The sequence below is a fragment of the Brassica napus genome, chromosome C5 (genome assembly GCF_020379485.1).
Source record: "Brassica napus cultivar Da-Ae chromosome C5, Da-Ae, whole genome shotgun sequence".
In the NCBI taxonomy this organism is placed as follows: domain Eukaryota; kingdom Viridiplantae; phylum Streptophyta; class Magnoliopsida; order Brassicales; family Brassicaceae; genus Brassica; species Brassica napus.
Genome location: NC_063448.1, coordinates 16,129,309 through 16,151,305, shown reverse-complemented (window position 1 = coordinate 16,151,305; position 21,997 = coordinate 16,129,309). Strand labels below are relative to the sequence as shown.

At 41.1% G+C, this 21,997-nt stretch overlaps 3 protein-coding genes across 3 annotated transcripts; 2 read left to right on the top strand and 1 right to left on the bottom strand.

Annotated features, from left to right (window-relative positions):
• Positions 1-3,603: 3,603 nt before the first annotated feature.
• Positions 3,604-6,534, top strand: LOC106397409 (hydroxyproline O-galactosyltransferase GALT4-like). Its single transcript, XM_013837992.3, has 5 exons — positions 3,604-4,813; positions 4,913-5,127; positions 5,218-5,508; positions 5,588-5,998; positions 6,096-6,534. Exons 1-5 carry the CDS (start codon positions 4,009-4,011, stop codon positions 6,303-6,305), a joined length of 1,932 nt encoding a protein of 643 aa, XP_013693446.2. The 5' UTR covers positions 3,604-4,008; the 3' UTR covers positions 6,306-6,534.
• A 3,371-nt stretch (positions 6,535-9,905) lies between these two features.
• Positions 9,906-15,343, bottom strand: LOC106401989. The gene is made up of 2 exons (XM_013842620.3): positions 15,216-15,343; positions 9,906-14,813 (listed from the first exon to the last, which is right to left on the bottom strand). The coding sequence occupies exon 2, from the start codon at positions 12,290-12,292 to the stop codon at positions 11,483-11,485; it is 810 nt and encodes a 269-aa protein (XP_013698074.2). The 5' UTR covers positions 12,293-14,813; positions 15,216-15,343; the 3' UTR covers positions 9,906-11,482.
• Position 15,344: 1 nt separating this feature from the next.
• On the top strand, positions 15,345-16,302 carry LOC106401988 (glutathione S-transferase U13-like). Its single transcript, XM_013842617.3, has 2 exons — positions 15,345-15,715; positions 15,880-16,302. Exons 1-2 carry the CDS (start codon positions 15,386-15,388, stop codon positions 16,234-16,236), a joined length of 687 nt encoding a protein of 228 aa, XP_013698071.2. The 5' UTR covers positions 15,345-15,385; the 3' UTR covers positions 16,237-16,302.
• The last annotated feature ends 5,695 nt before the right edge of the window (positions 16,303-21,997 follow it).

The following is a 21,997-nucleotide window of genomic DNA, read 5'->3' as shown; positions in this document are numbered from 1 at the left end:
GCTGGAACAGGTAGCTCAGCTTCTTGGTGTGCAACTGGTGGAGTGACTTGAGGTAGAGGTGGGGCAGGGACAGTGTGAAGGGTTCTACTGACTTGGTCTGAAGCCGGTGACTCAGGTGAAGCAGTAGCTTGTTACCAAGCCTTGAGAATGTTTGATTCATAACGTGGGACCATAGACTTATATTGATCTTTAAACGGAAAGACTTCTTCATCAAATATCACATGTCTTGAGATATAGACTCTCCCAGTTGGAGGATAGAGACACCGATACCCTTTGTAGTGAGGACTATATCCAAGGAACACACACAGCAAGGAGCGAGGTTCAAGCTTGTGTTCTGTGACCGGTCTGAGACAAGGGTAACAAGCTGAACCAAACACTCGCAGGTGAGAATAGTCTGGTTTCTTCTTCAGCATCAACTCCAGTGGACTCCTGTGATGACTGGTAAGTCTTGGGAGATGATTGCTTACGTAAGAAGTAGTGTGAAATGCTTCTACCCAATGATGGAGAGGAAGGTGACTTTCAAACATCATAGAGAGTCCGAGCTCTGTGATATGTCTATGTTTGCGCTCTGCTATGCCATTTTGCTGAGGCGTGTGAGGACATGACACTCTATGTACTATCCCTGAGTCTATCAGATGTTGTCTCAGCTTGTTGTTCATAAACTCTCCACCACCATCTGTTTGTAACATTTTGATTTTTGTAGAGTATTGATTCTCCACAAGCTTTTGAAATCCAATAAATATTGAACAAAATTCAGCTTTATTACTCAAGGGGTAGAACCAACTGTATCGAGAAAACTCGTCTACAAAGATAGCATAAAATCTAAACCCCTGATTAGACACAAATCGGAGAGGGACCCTAAAGATCACATTGGATACATCCTAGAGGTTCTAAAACAAACGAAGTTGAAAGGGAAAACTGCAGCCTGCTACTCTTGCCCATCTGACACGGTTGACATATGGACTTGGTGTTGCTCTTATTGATGATGATTGCCTTGCTGCTCTGAATGTGTTGAAGAGTCTTTGAGTTGGTGTGTCCTAATCGTGAATGCCAAACTTCTTTTGATGCAGTAGCTTGACGATTGGAGAAGAAGACCGCAACCTCATTACTCTTCAACTGATACAAACCATTACTTCGAGACCCTTTGGCTATCACCCTCTGATTCGGTATATCAATAACATAGACATGATTAACATCAAAGAATACTCCACATGGGTAGTCTTCACACAGTTTAGATACCAAAAGCAGAGATTTTTTAATATCAGGACATACTAAAACGTCATTCAGAGTGATGTTACCTGAGGTAGTAGTGATAGCTGAGGATCCAACATGAGTTATAGGGAGAAAGGCACCATCTCCCACCATTACTGCATCGACACCCTCATAAGGATGGGTTGTCTGGAGGTTCTGAAATGACGCAGTAACATGTGCCGAGGCTCCCGAATCAGGAAACCACTCCTGAGACCTTCCATCATTGTGACGCACCAGAGTATAGGCAGTAGGACTTTGATAGTTGTTATCAAAGCGATTGTAACACTTCAAAGCTGTATGACCAGTTCTACCACATATCTGACAGACAGGACGTTCACCAGAGGAGTTGGAGGGAGACTGATGCTGAACAAAGCCTCGGCCTCTTGTTGAATAACCTCCTCTTCCTCTGTAGGTTGATCTTCCACGACCTCTGTAGTTTGGATTGTAGCTCGGCGCATAGACCTTTTGCTCTTGACTTGTTTCAGAAGTTTGAGTCGCAAAAGCAAGGTGTGGAGTCACTGTTGTGTTATCTTCATAGGACTTCAGTTTGGCCTCAAAGCCTTGTACTTCAGAGACGACATCGTTGAAGGTTGGTTGAGGAAACTTGGTGAGGGAGCTCTGAATAACTGTGGCGATAGGATCATACTCACGTCCTAACCCATTTAGAAAGCCAAATATCTTCAGAGACTCGTCTACCGGTTTACCAATGGAGCTGAGGGAGTCACACAAGGTCTTGAACTCCCGACTATAAGCAGGTAGCGTCTTTCCTTTACTCGTCACAAGCTGAAGACTGCGGCGAAGAGAGAACTCTCTAGCGAGAGAGCTCTTGTTGAAATTTTCAGCTAGAGAGATCCAGACTTCACGAGCAGTGGTTAAGTTGTGAACATAACCAAGCACTTCTTCTGATAGCGTTCCAAACAACCAAGATCTGGCCAACTGATCCGTACAGAACCAGAACTCGTACTGCGGATTGGCTGTCTATGTGGTGACGTTGTTCTCTACCACCGTGCGTCTAGGTTCTGGAGGCGTTACACTTCCATTGACGAAACCTATCAGTTTTTGACTGGAGAGAAGAGACTCGAACTGTGTCTTCCACAAGAGGTAATTGTTATCATTTAGCTTGAGGGTGACGAAATGTAAGATGTTGAGATTTGTGGGAAAAGAATAAGGATTGACAGGATCGGCCATAGTTACCTGTTAAGGTGTCTATGACTCTGATACCATATAGAAGTCACAAGAACAGAGTATTTAGGACTGAATACTACTTTCTCATTAGGGTTTAACAAATGATTACATCATGGTTTTATAGTGACAAAATGAGAACAATCTAGACTCAGTATAATGCCAGCTCATGATGACAGCTAGAAAGGTATCAATCTCCTTCTCCAACGGATAGAAGAGAATCAAATCGGTTGGAGAGTTGCACTGTCATTACCATACTCTTTTGTCTCTGAGACTGGCATTTGGTCGGATCATCCTTTTGTCTTGTGGGCTTCGGTAATGTGGCTCTTTGGACTTGAACAGAAGATGCCGTGTGAGCCACTTCTACATTCTCTCTTACAATGTGAAGTTGCTTTCTTCAATGTGTTGTTAGACTTTTTCCTTTCCCATCAGCTATATGGATGCGACCGGTACAACTTGATCAGAAGCCGACTCCAATAACCTATCCGGTTATCACCTTCTTCTAATTCTTGTATCAACAGAATTACTGAACCAACTCCGGTTTAGCTCTCTTCTATTGTCGAATGTTACAAAACCATAACAAATACAATCAAACACTCGATAATTTTATAAAATATTTTTAAAAAACTGTATATGTTTCGAAGGTGTTTTGTATATTCTGTGGTAAATGGTTCCGTGACCTTCTACTAATTTGAATTTGGAAATTGAACGGTGAAAACGAAACTAGACGACATGAACAACTATTAAAGTAGGTTGTCATTGGTGGTGCCTAGCTTTGCAAACCGCATAAACGAATGATTTCATGTGAAACGAAATATAAAACTTCCCAAATAATGTTATAAAATGGTTACGTTTTTGAGAATACGTGGTGGGTATCCTTCTCGAAACTACCTGGCTGTCTTTATTTTAAGCACTAAAATATTATTATAAAACTGAGATTTCACTTTTCATGTGATATTTCTCAACTTGGAATTTGGACCAAGAAAAATATAACCGAAACTTACCACTATTAACGTAATTAGCGGTTATTTTGTATTCGTATTTGGAGTTTTGCTACACAAATAACGTTCAATATTTAGGAATAATCTTAACTTAAACTTGACAAAATATCAAAGCTTTTCAAAAGCTTTATAAAAAGGAGGTAAGTTTATCACATTCACACACAAATAAACACAAACGCTAAATATTAAAATAATACAGTACTCTTTTTTTTTTTCCCCAGTTCCCAGTGTGTGAAACCGATAAAAACGACGTAGTTTTATAGAGTAACTAGCCTTACCATCTTCATACGGTTACCGACCTCTCGCAAAAAGCACAGAATTATTAATATTTTGCTGTTCAAAGCAGAGTTTTGTTTCCTTCTCCAGTTTTGTTTTGCCTTAAAGTTGGAACCAAAATCAAAATCTTTAAAAAAAAAAAAGTCTTGCCCTTTGTTGAATCTTTTTAGCAACATTTTCATTCTTCTTAGTAAATGTCAATTCTGCATTAATGGCTTACCCAAAATTGTAAGCCCATCTCTTCTTCCTGATTCTCCCAAATCTGTTTCCTTTAGATTTTGATTTTTCTTTTTGAGCAATGAAGAAGACTAAACTCGACAACTCCGCCTCACTGAACCGAATCGGGCTTGTTCAGTTCCTGTTAGCTCTCCTGCTCTTTTACCTCCTCTGCATGAGCTTTGAGATCCCTTTCATCTTCCGAACCGGGTCCGGGTCCGAGGACTGGTCTTTTTCGTCACTGCCGAGACAGATGGTTGCTGGTAAAGAAGCAAACCGGGCTATCATCGCAGAACAAGAAGTAGACCCTCTTAGACCGGGTCGTAAACCGGAGAGGAGAATGCGAGAGTTCAAAACCGTCTCCGAAATTTTCGCCAACGAGAGCCTTTTCGACGGCGGCGGATCCACCGACGAGTTCTCGATTTTTCACGTCACTGCGAAGCACGCGATTGCGACGGGGAAGAAAATGTGGGACGGGGTTAATTCCGGTTTAATCAGCAAACCGGATGAAAAACCGGTTAAGAACCGGACGGAGAAATGTCCGGATTCGGTTTCAATTACCGGGTCGGAGTTTTTAAACCGGAGCCGGATCTTGGTTCTGCCGTGCGGGTTAAAGCTGGGATCTCACGTTACCGTCGTGGCGACGCCGCATTGGGCGCACGCGGAGAAAGATGGGAAGGGTGCGGTGACGCAGTTCATGATGGAGTTGCAGGGATTGAAGGCGGTGGAGGGTGAAGACCCGCCTCGGATCCTCCATTTCAACCCGAGGATTAAAGGTGACTGGAGTGGGAGACCAGTGATTGAGCAGAACACTTGTTACCGGATGCAGTGGGGCTCTGCTTTGCGCTGTGATGGTCGTGAGTCTAGTAGTGATGACGAAGATTCTGGTATTTGACTCTAGTTTGACTTTTAAACTATTGTTTTAGTTTTGACTTTTTAAAGGTTCGATTTTTATTTGGTTTTATTGGTTTTTTTTTATGTTGAAGTTGATGGAGAGGTGAAGTGTGAGAGGTGGAAGAGGGATGATGAGTCCAAGAAGACGTGGTTGGACATGCTGATGGGACGGAGGAGGAAGATAACACTTGATTGGCCTTACCCTTTTGCTGAAGGGAAGCTCTTTGTTCTTACCCTTCGAGCTGGGATGGAAGGTTACCACATCAGCGTTAATGGAAGACATATCACCTCTTTCCCTTACAGAACCGTAAGTTCTCCTTTTTCTTTTGCTTTTTGTCTGTAACCGCGTGGTGAGGAATAATGTTTTAACGTTGTCTGATGTAAATGGATTTTTCAGGGGTTTGTTCTAGAGGATGCTACTGGATTAGCAGTGAAGGGGAACATTGATGTGCATTCCGTATATGCTTCCTCTTTACCCTCTACAAACCCGAGTTTCGCGCCGCAAAAGCATCTCGAGATGCAAAGCAGATGGAAAGCTCCTTCGTTACCTCAGAAGCCTGTGGAGCTCTTCATTGGTATTCTCTCTGCTGGTAACCATTTCGCAGAGAGAATGGCTGTGAGGAAGTCATGGATGCAGCAAAAGCTAGTCAAATCATCGAAAGTTGTTGCACGGTTCTTTGTTGCATTGGTAAGCACAGTTCTTGAAATAGAATATCATTTTTAACATATAGTGTCATTGGTTTAACTGCATTTGTTTATGTTGTTAGCACGCAAGAAAAGAAGTCAATGTGGATCTAAAGAAAGAAGCAGAGTACTTTGGTGATATTGTGATAGTACCGTATATGGATCATTATGACCTCGTTGTGCTCAAGACGGTTGCCATCTGCGAATATGGGGTTAGCACAGTGGCGGCAAAGTATATTATGAAATGTGACGATGATACGTTTGTACGAGTTGATGCTGTGATACAAGAAGCAGAGAAGGTTAAAAGAAGAGATAGCCTTTATATTGGAAACATTAACTTCTACCATAAGCCTCTGCGCACTGGTAAATGGGCTGTCACATACGAGGAATGGCCAGAAGAGTATTATCCTCCGTATGCAAATGGTCCGGGTTACATCTTGTCATATGACATAGCTAAGTTCATCGTTGATGATTTTGAACAGCAGAGATTAAGAGTAAGTTGTTCAAGAACATGAAAAAAAAAAATTTTCTTTATAATGAATTTAGCAGCTGTTGATATGGGCATTGGTACCTTTTTTTTTGTTATTGTAGTTATTCAAGATGGAAGATGTGAGCATGGGAATGTGGGTGGAGAAGTTCAACGAGACTAGACCAGTGGCAGTTGTTCACAGCCTCAAGTTCTGCCAGTTCGGATGCATAGAAGACTACTTCACCGCTCATTATCAGTCGCCTCGCCAGATGATTTGCATGTGGGATAAGCTGCAGCGACTCGGGAAGCCTCATTGCTGCAACCTGAGATGACTTAACATTGTTTTTTCTTTGGGCCTGATTCTGGAATTTTTGCGTTAGAAATGAAAATGAAGAAGCAGATGGGGGGATTTCATGGAGCTAACTGTTTTTAGATCTCTGATGTATAGAACAAACTATAATTTATCTTATATATAATATTATGTAATGGTCCTATATAAGGAGAGGTTTAATGACAGAAAATGACCTCTTCCATGAGATTTGCAAAAGTGTTTCTCAACTAGACATTTTTTTACTGCAAATGGTCTATGCAAATCGGAGGATACAATTGTGTTCAGGTAGCGTTAAAGTCTTTTCAAGTGTCGGGTTTTTTTTCAGCTACCTTCAAGGCATGCTTGATGGGTATATTCGCTTGTGGCTGACTAATCATTTTATTTGCAATCTATAGATTGAGATGGATTTTTACTATATTATTCACGTACGTGCGGGGAATGGTAGATCGAGAGGCGCAGTGATTTCCTTCCGAGTAGTGAGTATTGAATCTGGTACACGGCAGTCCTTTTGACGGTGTGTAGCCGGCTTTGCTTCTGGTGGTTCGCGCCCCTTTGGCAGAACTATCCGGCGTTCGTTCCGGCGATGAAACATTGATGGTGTTGCGAGCTCTATCCCGAGCCGTTTCTGTTCGTCTTCGGTGGTGGTCGCCGGCTAAAGTATTGGATGATCAGGTTGGTGTCGACTGGTTTCCTCGGGAGTGATCGAAGAAGCTGATTCCATTAAACTTTCAATACAGTCATTGGAGGTGATTTCGGTGGCTCTGGATAAAGTCCCGGTTGAATCTGGTGTTAAAGTGATGTGGTTGCCTTTGGTGAAGAATGGTTTGTTGGTAAAGACGGTGAGTCTCAGGTTTCCGGTGTGATTCCAGAGGAGAGACGTTTAGTGGTTCTGGCGGCGTTGTCAAGTCGGTGGGGAAGGGGACGTGTCCAGTCCTTACACACGTGTCTCCTCGTCTTGCGTGGTTCCACACGTGGTGGGGAAGGGGGTTTGAAGTTTGGGCCCCACTTTTGTTTTTTTGGGCTTTTTGAACTTTGGTTTGGGTTTTTTTTTTTAAGGTTGAGTTTTAGACCCTTGTTTATATGTTTGGGCTTGCCCTTTGGGCTTCAGCTCTTTTATAACTAAAAATAGATGGCAAAAAAAAAAAGATGGATTTTACTATATTATATGCATATGAATAATGAGTTAGGTACTAGCCACAATAAATATTTGTTGCAGCCGTCGTCAATATTCAACTCATAGTCCTAATTCCTAAGAGCATGATTATCGGGTGAAACCCGTTTTGGGTTTCTAAAATTTTTTTTATTTTTTTTTGCTTTATCTGACTAAAAAACAAAATTAAAAACGGAACCAACCGCGGGTCACCACGTGTCGTGGGGCCTGCAAAATAGTGTAACAAACGAACCGAAACCGTTCTTTATCTCGCGACCTATGAAGCCCGTTTTTAACAAAACTGCAGGGTCCACTCCTTAAAAAACGCGTTAGATACTGAAGGACCCTAAGACCGGCTCACTCGAATGGATCAGATCTGGATATGAACTCCGAATGGAGAACTAGATGGATTGAAGGGTCGCACGAAGGTTGCGGAATGGCCTTCGATATTCCCGGCTTCAGTTGGTGCTTGATATGACTCACAAGACCACCAAAAGAAGAATCTCAAACCGTTGCTTGATATGACTCACAAAACCAACGAGTCTGAGGGGTTTTTGCTTGGATATGACTCACCAAGAAACAAGACAAATTCTAAACAAAGAACAAAGAGTTTAACTCAAAAGCTTTAAACAAAATCGATTAATTATTCCAAATGAAGAGTTTACATACTTATAGAATTTTGTAGATCTAGGCATTAAATAGAAAAGTAGATCTAGATCTAGATCTAGTCAATAAACGGAAATAAAGAGAGAAAACTAGTCAAAGTGACCGTTCGGCTTCTGTCCAGATGCATCCGAACCGGCTAAGTCCAAAGCGGTAAGGATCAGCACATAGGCGGGACGATCAGCAAGGGCCGCAAGACGTTCTGATCGGACAAGTTGCGTTCCAACAAAGCCCAAGTCTTCTGATAGCTTAAGGATCTTTGCCTTAGAAAAATATCCAAAGGAAAAGTCCATGATTGTATCGAACAAGGTAGAGAGATCATCAGAACGGTCGTCGGTACATGCAATACGAGCCAAACGAGCCAAAAGAGAGAAGCCATGGTCTGAATCGGAGTTGACTCGAGCTAAGCTGATTCTGGCTTGACCATCAGTCTTGGCTTGTCGAGTTGGCCGGGAAAGACGAGCTTCAGTTCGGCCAGTTCGATCATCTGGTCGGGAATTTGGACGAAGCTCCAATCCGGACGTTCGCGGATCGAGCCGGTACACGGCCCGATTGGTCTGTCTGATCTGATCGGAAGGATGAACCTCAACTGGGACGTCTGGAACGTTCTGATCGGTCTGGTCCATGGACTGGGGCACATCATTCTCTCATTCTTTAAAAGGATTTGTCCACAAATATGGATCATCTACAAGAAAATGAGAAAAATCAGACACATTAAAACTCGAAGAAATATCATACTTACCTTGTAAGTCAAGCTGATAAGCATTGTCATTGATCTTCCTAAGGATCTGGAATGGACCATCGACCCGAGGCATAAGTTTAGACTTTCTTTCTTCTGGAAACCGTTCTTTCCTCAAGTGAACCCAAACAACATCACCCTCTTTAAAATCACCTCTTTTCTCTCTTGTTGGCACATCTTTTGTATCCTTCGGTTTTGGCTTCAATGTTTGCACGAACCTGCTCATGTAGCTTCTTGATAGTGTCTGCTTTCCTCTTGCCATCTGTGCTAATTCTTTCACTTAAAGGCAAAGGCAAAAGATCAAGTGGAGATAAAGGATTAAAGCCATAAACAACTTCAAAAGGTGAGAACTTAGTAGCAGAATGCATAGCATGGTTATAAGCAAACTCAACATGAGACAAACATTCTTCCCAAAGCTTAAGGTTTTTCTTAACCATGATCTAAGCAAAGCGGAAAAAGTTCTATTCACTACTTCAGTTTGGCCATCAGTTTGTGGGTGACAAGTCGTAGAGAACATCAATCTTGTTCCTAATTTAGACCACAAAGTTTTCCAGAAATAGCTAAGGAATTTAGCATCACGATCAGAGACAATGGTTTTAGACATTCCATGTAATCTAACAATTTTCCTAAAGAACAATTCAGTAACTTGCACAGCATCATCAGTTTTGTGACATGGAATGAAATGAGCCATTTTCGAAAATCTATCAACAACCACAAAGATGGAGTCTTGGCCAGTTTTAGTCCTAGGCAAGCCAAGAACAAAATCCATAGAAATATCTACCCAAGGATGAGAAGGAATGGGTAGAGCTGAATACAAACCGTGATTGGACGCTTTGGTTTTGGATTTCTTGCAGACCACACATCGGCCACAAATCCTCTCAACGTCATTCATCAAGCTTGGCCAGTAGAAGTGATCATATACCGTCTTGTATGTCTTCTTGACTCCAAAATATCCCATAAGACCTCCTCCATGAGATTTCCTGAGAAACAACTCCCTCAAAGAACATTGGGGTACACACAAACGGTTATCAAAGAACAAAAATTCAGAATTTTGAAAGTACTTTCCGTAAACCACTTTGGAACACTTCTGAAATATTTCTTTGAAATCCGGATCAGTCTCATACAAGTCTTTGATAAATTCAAAGCCAAGTAGTTTCGTCTCAAGGGCTGAAAGAAGAGTGTACCTTCGGGACAAAGTATCAGCCACAACATTTTCCTTACCTTGCTTGTATTTGATAACATAAGGAAATTTCTCAAAGAACTTAACCCAACGTGCGTGTCTCTTGTTCAGCTTCTGTTGACCCTTAAGATGTCTCAAGGACTGGTGGTCTTTGTGGATAACAAACTCCTTAGGCCAAAGATAGTGTTGCCACGTTTGGAGAGCTCTCACCAAAGCATATAGCTCCTGGTCGTAGGTGGGGGTAGTTGAGTATGGCGCCTCCAAGCTTCTCACTGAAGTAAGCAATGAGTTTCCTATCCTGCATCAAGACAGCACCAATCCCAACTCCGGAAGCATCACATTCAATCTCAAAGTTTTTAGAAAAATCAGGAAATACAAGTAAAGGAGCATGAGTCAACTTCCCTTTTAACATCTGAAAAGCTTCTTCTTGGGCTTGTTCCCATTTGAAACCGACGTTCTTCTTGATCACTTCAGTCAGTGGAGCAGCAATGGAACTGAAGTCTGGAACAAACCGTCTATAGAAACCGGCCAGACCATGAAAGCTCCTTACCTCGCCCACGGTCGATGGACTCGGCCAGTCTCGGATGGCTTTGATCTTCTCCTCGTCTACTCTAAGTCCATTAGCACCTACAACAAAACCTAAGAACGCCACGTGATTTGTTCCAAAAGAGCATTTACCTAGATTGGCAAAGAGTTTTTCTTTTCTAAGAACTTTAAGAACGAAATTTAGATGCATCTTATGATCTTCAATGTTTTTGCTATAGACAAGAATGTCATCAAAGTAGACAACAACAAAATGACCAATGAAAGACCTCAACACATGATTCATCAAACGCATGAAAGTGCTAGGTGCATTAGTAAGACCAAATGACATAACAAGCCATTCATACAATCCTAATTTGGTTTTAAATGCGGTTTTCCACTCATCACCTTCTTTCATCCTAATCTGGTGATAGCCACTTTCGAATTAATTTTAGAAAAGACACATGATCCATGCAACTCATCTAGCCTAGGGATGGGATGCCTATACTTTACCGTGATGTTGTTGATGGCACGGTAGTCCACACACATGCGCCAAGAACCATCTTTTTTGGGCACGAGAAGGACAGGAACAACACAAGGACTGAGGCTTTCCCGGATGTAGCCTTTCTCCAGAAGGTCACCAATCTGTTTCTGAAGTTCCTTGGTCTCCACCGGATTGGTACGGTAAGCTGGCCGGTTTGGCAGAGACGCGCTTGGAACAAGGTCTATCTGATGTTCTATGCCTCGTATTGGTGGCAATCCCTTAGGATTCTCATTTGGAAAGACATCAGAATACTCCTGCAAAACATCTAGAAGTTCACTCGGGATCTCCGGTGCAAGGTCAGAAGAAGAAGCCATAAGAGATTCTTTGTACACAAGTAAAAGAAATGGCTTTTGAGAGTAAAGAGATTTCTTGACCTTACTTTACTTTATATAGAAATTGGAGTTCCGTTGGGATGATTCAGGTTCATCTGGCTTAGGTTCTTTGTCACGGCTCTTCTTGAGCTGGATTTGATCTTGATGAACCTCCAAAGGTGTCAAAGGAACAAGCGTGATCTTCTTTCCTTTATGATCAAAGGAGTGTCGGTTTGTGAAGCCATCATGCATGGCTCTCTTATCAAATTGCCATGGCCGGCCTAAGAGAATGTGGCATGCGTCCATAGGAGGGATATTGCAAACGACCTCGTCCTTATATCGGCCAATGGTAATAGGGACAGTAACTTGCTCTTTCACATATTGTTTTCCAGCCTCGTTTAGCCATTCCAACCTGAAAGGACGAGAGAGAGGCCGAGTAGCAAGTCCTAGTTTCCTGACAAGAGTGTCACTAGCAACATTAGTACAACTCCCACCATCAATAATCAAAAAACAAACCTTTTCAGAAACTAAGCAACGAGAATGAAAGAGATTCTCCCTTTGTTCCTTTTCATTGGTTTTGGGTTGGACACTCAGAGATCTTCTTGTGACAAGTAGAGGACCATGAACTGGATAGTCGAAGCAAGCCTCCTCATCATAGATCGGATCGGACTTATCATCAAAGGCTGGATCGGAAACATCGACCAAGCGGCCGTCCGTCTCATCGAAGATAGACTCGACCATGCCTTTCCTAGCAACAAGTAGTGGCCCGTGATGCGGATATCCAAAGGATTCGTCCTCTTCATCAAAGATCGGACCAAAATCTTCTTTGTCCTCCAGTTCATCCTCAGATTCAACTTCTCCATTCTCCATGAGAATCATCACTCGTTGGTTAGGACAGTTTTTGGCAAAGTGTCCTAGACCTTTACATTTGAAACACCTAATGTCTCTTGTTCAGCTAAAAGCCTCCACTGCCTTTCCTTTGTCATCACGAGCAGGGACATCAGTTTTAAAAGCATTATTTGTTGTGGAAGGAGACTTACCTTTGTCTTGATAGCTTGGCTTAGGAGCAAAGGCCGGTTTAGGGGAGTAGGCCGGTTTAGAGGTAATGGCCGGCTTTGAGAAACTCTTCCTCTTAACTCGTTGCTCGATCAAGATGGCCTTGTGTAGCATCTGTTCCACACTACCATACTCTTGAAGCTCCATACAGTCTTGGATGTCTCGGTTAAGGGAACAGAGGAACCTTGCCATAGTGGCGTCCATGGGCTCGTCTACTTTGGCCTTGATCATCAAATTTTCCATCTCCTGGTGGTAGTGTTCCACGGACTTAGTGCCTTGAAGCAAGCGCCTGAGTTTCCGGTGGAGGTCTCGGTGATAATGAGCTGGAACAAATCGTCTCCTCATCAGCATGGAAAACTCATCCCATGTCTCAATCGGTCTCTCACATGTTCTCCTCCTGTGGGTCACAACTTGATCATACCAATTAATAGCATAGCCAGAGAATTCAGTAACAGCTAGTCTAACTTTCTTAAGTTCAGAAAAGTTTTGACAATCAAAGACATGTTCAATTTTTCTTTCCCATTCAAGAAAAACATCAGGATCATTTTTACCCTCAAAAGGTGGGATTTTTAGTTTCAATCCACTTAAGCTATCATTAGTACGTTCATTTCTAGCAAAAGGATTGACATCACCTTAATCTCGGGTTCTAGGACCTCTTCTTGGACGGTATGCTGATCTGGCCTCGTTCTCTTGATCATCCTCCTCTCGGATCTCATCGTCGGACCGAGTGTTCCTACGCGGACGGTCTCTTCTTGCTCCGGCTCTAGAAGGAGATTTGCTGGCCTGAATCTCATCAAGCCTCTGGTGGATCTGATATAAACCTGCGTTCAACATGTTAGACATATAATCATTCAAGGCACACATTTGAAGGTTAGACAATCCAGCAACTGAGTTTCCGGGACGGTTCCGTTCATCATCATTACTCATAGTTTCTGAAATTTCTTAAACACAAAACGTTAGATAAAAATCCTCACTCTCTCAAGTGTTTGATCCTCACCCACACACGTGTTTCTCTCAGAATTTGGATGATCACACAACAAGTTTTCACTCAAAGTTCAAAGAAGAACAAATCTAAGAAACTCAATGGACAAAATCCAAGCAAACACTAGGGATTTTTTAAAGAGAGAAAGATAAGAGATTTTTTTATTTTGGGAATCCGTTTTAACCACCTCAAAGGCTAGATTTCTCCTCAGCCAGCAGACTTTCTCTTCCACCACCAATCCCCAAACGAAAACTTTTCAATTTTTTTTTTATATAGATAGATCTTTTTTTTATAGATAGAGGATGGTAATGAGGGGCCCAGATTCAAGATAGATAGAAGAAGAAGTGTTTATGATTTAGAAATGGAAGATGAGAAAGATGAATGATTTAGAAGATACCAAACGAGCGGCTCTGATACCACTTGAAGGACCCTAAGACCGGCTCACTCGAATGGATCAGATCTGGATATGAACTCCGAATGGAGAACTAGATGGACTGAAGGGTCGCACGAAGGTTGCGGAATGACCTTCGATATTCCTCGGCTTCAGTTGGTGCTTAATATGACTCACAAGACCACCAAAAGAAGAATCTCGAACCGTTGCTTGATATGACTCACAAGACCAACGAGTTTGAGGGGTGTTTGCTTGGATATGACTCACCAAGAAACAAGACAAGTTCTAAACAAAGAACAAAGAGTTTAACTCAAAAGCTTTAGACAAAATCGATTAATTATTCCAAATGAAGAGTTTACATACTTACAGAGTTTTGTAGGTCTAGGCATTAAATAGAAAAGTAGATCTTGATCTAGATCTAGTCAATACACGGAAATAAAGAGAGAAGACTAGTCAAAGTGACCGTTCGGCTTCTGTCCAGATGCATCCGAACCGGCTAAGTCCAAAGCGGTAAGGATCAGTACATAGGCGGGACGATCATGAAGGGCCGCGGGACGTTCTGATCGGACAAGTTGCGTTCCAACAAAGCCCAAGTCTTCTGATAGCTTAAGTATCCTTGCCTTAGAAAAATATCCAAAGGAAAAGTCCATGATCGGATCGAACAAGGTAGAGAGATCATCAGCACGGTCGTCGGTACATATAATACGAGCCAAACGAGCCAAAAGAGAGAAGCCATGGTCTGAATCAGAGTTGATTCTGGCTTGACCATCAGTCTTGGCTTGTCGAGTTGGCCGGGAAAGATGAGCTTCAATTCGGTCAGTTCGATCATCTGGTCGGAGATTTGGACGAAGCTCCAATCCGGACGTTTGCGGGTCGAACCGGTACACGGCCCGATTGGTCTGTCTGATCTGATCGGAAGGATGAACCTCAACTGGGACGTCTGGAACGTTCTGATCGGCCTGGTCCATGGACTGGGGCACATCAGATACCACGTTAAAGATGCCCTAAGACTATACGTGAGTAAAATATAAGATAATACTTGTTCTGTCACATACGGTTCAATGTTTTTAAAAGAATATTTGTTTCTAGAGATATATTTTTTAAAATTTAAAACATTTTTATTTAGTAATAATAGTAAATTGTAAATTTTTTAAAAGTTAATTGTATTATTAAAAATTTACTGGTTAAAGGTTATAGAAAATAATTAATCTAAAAACAGTACATTTATAATATTTTAAAATGTGTTTTTAATTGTGCGAAACTTCTATAACATAAAACATTTTGAAACGTAAACATCTAAGCCATCACACTATTATTTAGTTGGTAAGGAATAGAAAAATCAAATATGTACGAGAACACCACGTTTGACTCACCTGCCATGCGACATACCAACGAGAAACACGTCTCCTTATTCCATTTCTTTATTCTTTCTCTCTCTCTCAAGCCCCATCAACTCACTCTATTATATACACACACACACTCACGCAAGTGAAAATATTACTTTTAGATCGATAAAAAACCATAAGAAAAAAAAGAACTCAAGATGGCTCAGAATAATGATACGGTGAAGCTCATAGGTTCTTGGTCGAGCCCTTATGCCCTTAGGGCTCGAGTGGCTCTACACTTGAAATCTGTCAAGTACGAGTACTTGGACGAACCTGATGTTCTCAACTCAAAGAGCGAACTCCTTCTCAAGTCCAACCCCATCTACAAGAAAGTCCCTGTTCTCATCCATGGCGACGTTTCCATCTGCGAGTCACTCAACATCGTTCAGTACGTCGATGAAGCTTGGTCCTCTGGTCCTTCCATCCTGCCTTCTCACCCTTACGAACGTGCCAACGCTCGCTTCTGGGCCCTCTTCGTAGACGACAAGGTATTAAAGACTTTAGATCAAACTCCATGGATCTCTGTTTTTTTATTACAAATGCTCTGATTTTGACTAAAGGTTGAGACTTTATGTTTTGGAGTTGATATTCGAACATAGATCTGTCTGGATTGATATCTGATTTTGCACAAGTTTGAAACTTTTTTCATCAGATCTTTGGATCGTTGGATGCGGTGGGCGGAGCAAAAGACGACGAAGGGAGGATGGCGGCGGCGGGAAAGCTGATGGAGTGTTTGGCGACGCTTGAAGAGGCGTTTCAGAAGAGCAGCAAAGGGCTAGGGTTCTTCGGAGGAGAGAACATTGGCTTCCTCGACATTGCTTGTGGGACCATTTTGGGACCAGTCTCTGTGATCGAGGCGTTTTCCGGCGTCAAGTTTCTCCGGGAAGAAACAACACCTGGGTTGATCCAATGGGCCGAGAAGTTTAGGGCCCATGAAGCTGTCAAGCCTTACATGCCAACCGTGGAAGAGTTCATTGCATTTGCAAAGAAGAAGTTTGGTGTTGAGTGATATGCTTGGATAAGGGATGTATGAAAATGTTTTAAATGGATGAAATAATGAATGAATGATGTTTTGTTGTCTTTGAGATTTTCTTTCTTTTAAGTTCTCAAGTAGTGTTTTGATCCGTGGGGGCGCACTGAGTGTTCCTTTATACTTTTATACTAGGTGTTTTACCTGCACATACATGCATAATCTTCTTAAAAATGTTTGTTATTTTATATTTTATTAATCTAAAACCAACATAATAAGTATTTATATATGTCAAATATTTTTCATCAAAATATATACTTATTATTGCGTTTAATTTCTCAAAACATTCATATCTTAGAAATAGTCTATGAAATATCTTTATATAAATATTTTTCCTTGACTAATATTTAATTATAAACTGTTTTGTATCTTAATTTTTTTAATTTTTATAATAAAAATATTGTTTTCAGATAGCAACACAATATATATAAGAATTATCTTATTTTTTAAATATATTTTGATAATTTTATTATATTATTTTATAATCAATTATTTACTATATAATATATTAAAATTTTAATATTATTAAGATAAAATTCGTTTTGATTATATATAAATTCATTAAAGGTATTTTATTAAATTAATAAATCAGCGAATCAATTTGAAATTAATAAGGGCTTTTTGCAAAAGTGACTCAAAACTTGAAGTCAAACAGAAAACTAACCTTTTCTTTTGACTCTTTTTTTTTTTGAAATTTTAACCCCACACCTGCATTTTATCTACGAAAATGCCATTAACATTTTTTTTTTTTCTTTTCGAAAATGACTTCTTTACTGTCTCAACCTCATCTTCTTCAAGTATTTACAATATTGCCACTGCAATGAATAGTGGCAACAACCTTGTACGAACTGTTTGGAGCTTTTAATGCCCTTTAATGCACGTAAATCTCTTTACACTCTCTCTGTTTCAATTGTTATGAACTAAAAACAACATTTCTTTCACTTTCTCTCTATATTCATCCAAAAAACTCAAGCTTTTGATTCAAAATATGGGCTATGGTTGACAGAGCCATATTTCTTTCGTTTTGACTTACGGTTGCTTTCGTTTGAGGTTCTGGGTGGTTGGAGAAGACCCTGTGTGCAAACGAAGTCATCTCACCTAGTTTAAGGTACGAATTTGAATTTTTTTTCAAGATCTGTTCGCGTAGAAGACTTACTAGTAAGTCATCTGTATGTAGAAGACTTACTGATGAGTCTTCTGGTCAAACGGACGACTTAAATTAAGTCGTCCAGCTTTGTTTGTTAAAAAAAAACACTCCAGACGACTTATATATACGTCGTCTACGAGAAACGGGCTAGTTTTGCATTTGACCGAATCGTGTCAGATCTTTGACTATTTCTGGACGACTTATAATTCAGTCGTCTCTGGGAAAGTTAAAATTTCAATATTTTATGAAAACTTGACGACTTACGTGTAAGTCGTCCTAGGTTAGTTTTGTAATTGAAAAATAAAACTTCATAATTTAACTTTAACCAGACGACTTAATATAAAGTCGTCCCTCCAGAAGACTTAATTTAAAGTCGTCCGGGGAAAGCAAAGTCGTCCAGAATTTTTCCCAATTTTCTGGTCAAACCTTGCTTATCCCGGACGACCTTAAATTAAGTCGTTTAGCTGGACGACTTTCATCTAAGTCGTCTGGAGAAAGTTAAATTTCAAGTTTTATTTTTCAATTACAAAACTAACCTAGGACGACTTACACGTAAGTCGTCAAGTTTTCATAAAATATTGAAATTTTAACTTTCCCAGAGACGACTGAATTATAAGTCGTCCAGAAATAGTCAAAGATCTGACACGATTCGGTCAAATGCAAAACTAGCCCGTTTCTCGTAGACGACTTATATATAAGTCGTCTGAAGTTTTTTTTTTAACAAACAAAGCCGGACGACTTAGAATTAAGTCGTCCCTTTTAATTTTCAATTGCAAAAGTGACCTCTTTAGACGACTTACCTTTAAGTCTTCTGGACGACTTAATGCTAAGTCGTCTGCGGCAATGTTTATTGAACTTCTTCATTTTCTCTATGTTTACTAATGTGTTTTATTTTGAATATTTGCAGATGATTTTTCAGTTACATGCAGTGTATGGAGAATGGTTGTTGAGAGATTTCCGTTGGGATTTTGTGGTTGATGATCTCAAAGGAGCAAGATTGTTTTTATTGAATGAAGATTCAACACATGCTGAACTTGTTGCAATGGCTCAAGAAGATTATAACCTGGACATGAGAACAGTGAGTGTGGAGATTAGCTACTCATTACCAGCAGAAATGATGATGGCTCCAGGCAGTCTTCCCATTCATGTTACAAGTGATAGACAAGTTCGAAACTTGCTGGAGATACTCAAAACCCATAGAGTATGTCTTTGTGTATCAAGCCGCAGCAAGGTCGAAACGGTTTCAGAGAAAAGGGATATTGATGAAGCTGGTGAATGGGAAAAAGATGTTGGTGATAATGATGAAGCTGGTGAATGGGAAGAAGATGTTGGTGATGATGATGAAGCTGGTGAATGGGAAGAAGATGTTGGTGATGATGATGAAGCTGATGAATGTTTTGAAGATGTTGGTGATAATGAGTTTGTTGAAGATGAAAATCAAGATGGGGAGGAGGAAAATGGGGAGGAGGATGCTGATAATTCTATTGTTGGTGAAACGGATCAGAATGGTGGGGATTACAGTCTTTATGGAAAGGTTCCAGATGAGGACGAGGAAGATGATGATAATATTTGTTTTGAAGAAATCCAAAAGACATATGCTAAGACAAATGCTATTGAAGGAGGAAAATCGAATGGTACCAGTATCTATGTCAACCAGAGTTTTGTTAGCAAGGGTGCACTGCTTTCAGAGCTGCGGTTGGCAGCAGTGAGGGGTAAGTTTTCTTTCAGATTATACAAATCAACGAAAACTCTCGTTGTGGCAACATGTCCGGTTAGCTATTGTGGATGGAAGGTCAGAGCGAGTGTCAAACATGGGACAAACACGTTTTGGGTAACAAAGTATGTGGAAAAACATTTATGCTCAGCGGGAGACCGAATCGCTCAGCGGAGACACTGTACTCCGAAGTATGTAGGTAGTCTTTTCATTGATCGTGTTGGAATCATTGATGGGATAACTCCGCAGCATATCACTGATGCAATGAGGAACATGTTTGGCATGGCGCTTGATTACACCACTTCATACAGAGCACTGTTATATGCACAAAGATTGGTGAGAGGATCAGCAGAAGAAGGGTATTCGCGTCTGGCATCATATCTCGAGCAAATCTCCATTGCAAATCCTGATTCTATCACGGCGATAGAACTTGATTCTATGAAAAGATTTAAGTATCTATTTCTCTCTTTTGGAGCTTCTATCAAAGGTTTTAAGTATCAGAGAAGGGTCATTGTGGTGGATGGAACTCACCTAAGTGGAAAGTATGGAGGAACTATGTTAGTTGCAGCCGCACAAGATGGCAATTTTCAGATATTCCCATTGGCTTTTGGGATCGTGGATGAGGAAGATATACCTTCTTGGGAATGGTTTTTCACAAAATTGGCTAGTTGTATATCTCATGACAAGCCTCTGGTGATAGTCTCCGACCGGCACAAGGCCATTAAAAGTGCGTGTGATAAGGTGTTTCCTTGGGCAACCCGAGGAATATGTTATTATCACCTTCAAGATAACATTGTCAAAAAGTTTAAAGGGAAACATCTCATGTACTTGGTGAAAGGGGCTGCTTATGCTCACACGGTTTACGATTTTGACCGGTACATGGCTGAGATACGGAGTGCAAACCCGGAACTTGCAACGTATTTGGAGAAAGCCGACGTCAGGCTATGGTCAAGGGTTTATTGTAAGGGGAACAGGTTCAACATAAAAACAAGCAACATTGCTGAATCTATTAATTCCGCACTGAAGCGAGCAAGAGGATTTCCGATTACGTTCCTGCTGGAGTTCATAAGGCAGAAGTTAGGAAAATGGTATTGGAAAAGGAGACAAGATGCTTTGAGTCTCACAACTGAACATAGCGGGGGTGTTGAATACTTGCTTGCTGTTCGAGAAGAGATAGCGGGTACGATGACGGTCGAACCAATTGATGGATGGCATTTCTTTGTCAAAGGTGGCAAAATGGACTGTGTGGTTGATTTGGAACATGCAAAGTGTGATTGTGGTGTCTATGGAGTGGAGAAAATACCTTGCTCTCATGCTATAGCTGCTGGAATACATGCTGGTTTGCATATCTCCACACTTGTATGTCCACTGTACTCAAAGAATTATCTGTATGCAGGATACTCAGAGAATATATATCCTATCGTGTCACAACATATTGAGGAACGAGAATGCTTTCCTCCAGAACTAAAGCGTGGTCGGGGGAGACCGAAGAAATCAAGATGGCAATCTTGGTTGGAGCTATCTAGGATGAGAGGACACAAACCCAGGAAGAAACACAGGGCACGGAGATGCTCAAACTGCAAGGAAACTGGCCATACGAAACCACAATGTACACAACCAGTTGACTAGTTGTCCAGACGACCTAAATTTAAGTCGTCCAGTCTTGATTACCCGTCCAGACGACTAAATTTTTAGTCGTCCAGTGTATTTTATTTTTAGACGACCTTCTACTAAGTCGTCCAGTGTATTTTATTTTTAGACGACCTTCTACTATCCCTTCAAGTGTATTTTATTTTTAGACTACCTTCTACTATCCCTTCAAGTCGTCCAAACCTTCTAGACGACTTATTTGTAAGTCGTCCAGTTGGAAAACCTTCCAGACGACTTATAATAAGTCGTCCAAACCTTCTAGACGACTTATTTGTAAGTCGTCCAGTTGGAAAACCTTCCAGACGACTTATTTCTTCCAGACAACTTATATATTTACAAATCTATACAAAGACAAGCTGAAATACAAATACTTCGCTCGTTAAGACAAGTTCAAAAATCATGTTCAAATACAAAGACAAGTTCAAAAATCATGTTCAAATACATCTAATCATACATGCCCACGAACTTATCACCATCCACATTTTCTTTCAGATGCTGATCAACAAGCTCCTTCCATATATCCACCGCCATATTATCCCTCATTTTCTTCGCGTTGCACCTAGCAAAGTCTTTAGGGTCAAAGGAGACCCCAAGAGCATGACATTCAATGTACTTTACAGCGTACACGCCACAATCACCATTGTTGGCCGTGGGTACACCTTTCAGCGGTCTCTCATATGTGTATGGCTCCAACCCGTATTTGACCCGTATTTCGTCGGTGGCTGCGCACTCAACAAGCAGATAAGGGACCATCTGGAGAAAAGGCTCCATTATCGCATCCCATGCGTCTGGTACACTAGATGAAGGTATGCTGTCCCAGACGACTATGTGCCTCTTAGGGATCGATATCCAAATAGCAACCCAATGCTTGTCGTCCAAGTTCACTGGCGCATAGATATCATCAATGTCCTCCCCCCACTTCTTGTTTGATTGGCAAAATGAAGGTATTGATCCGTCATAAAAATTCGACGCCCCACCAGGTAGAACTCTTCCTAAACCTTTGTGATCAGGTTCCGATGTTTTGAAGAGCTGATACTGCTCTCTCCAAGACTGGGAAAAGTTGTGATCCAGGAAGCACATTCGCTCGCTCCTGAAAGCTTGTGGGTTCTCCTGATACCTCTGCCTTAGCACATTAATCCAAGCATCTATATGCTGCATATTAAATATAACAAGTTAGAAGTTACCAGACGACTTAAATATAAGTCGTGTGCAGAAGACTTACGCAGTCT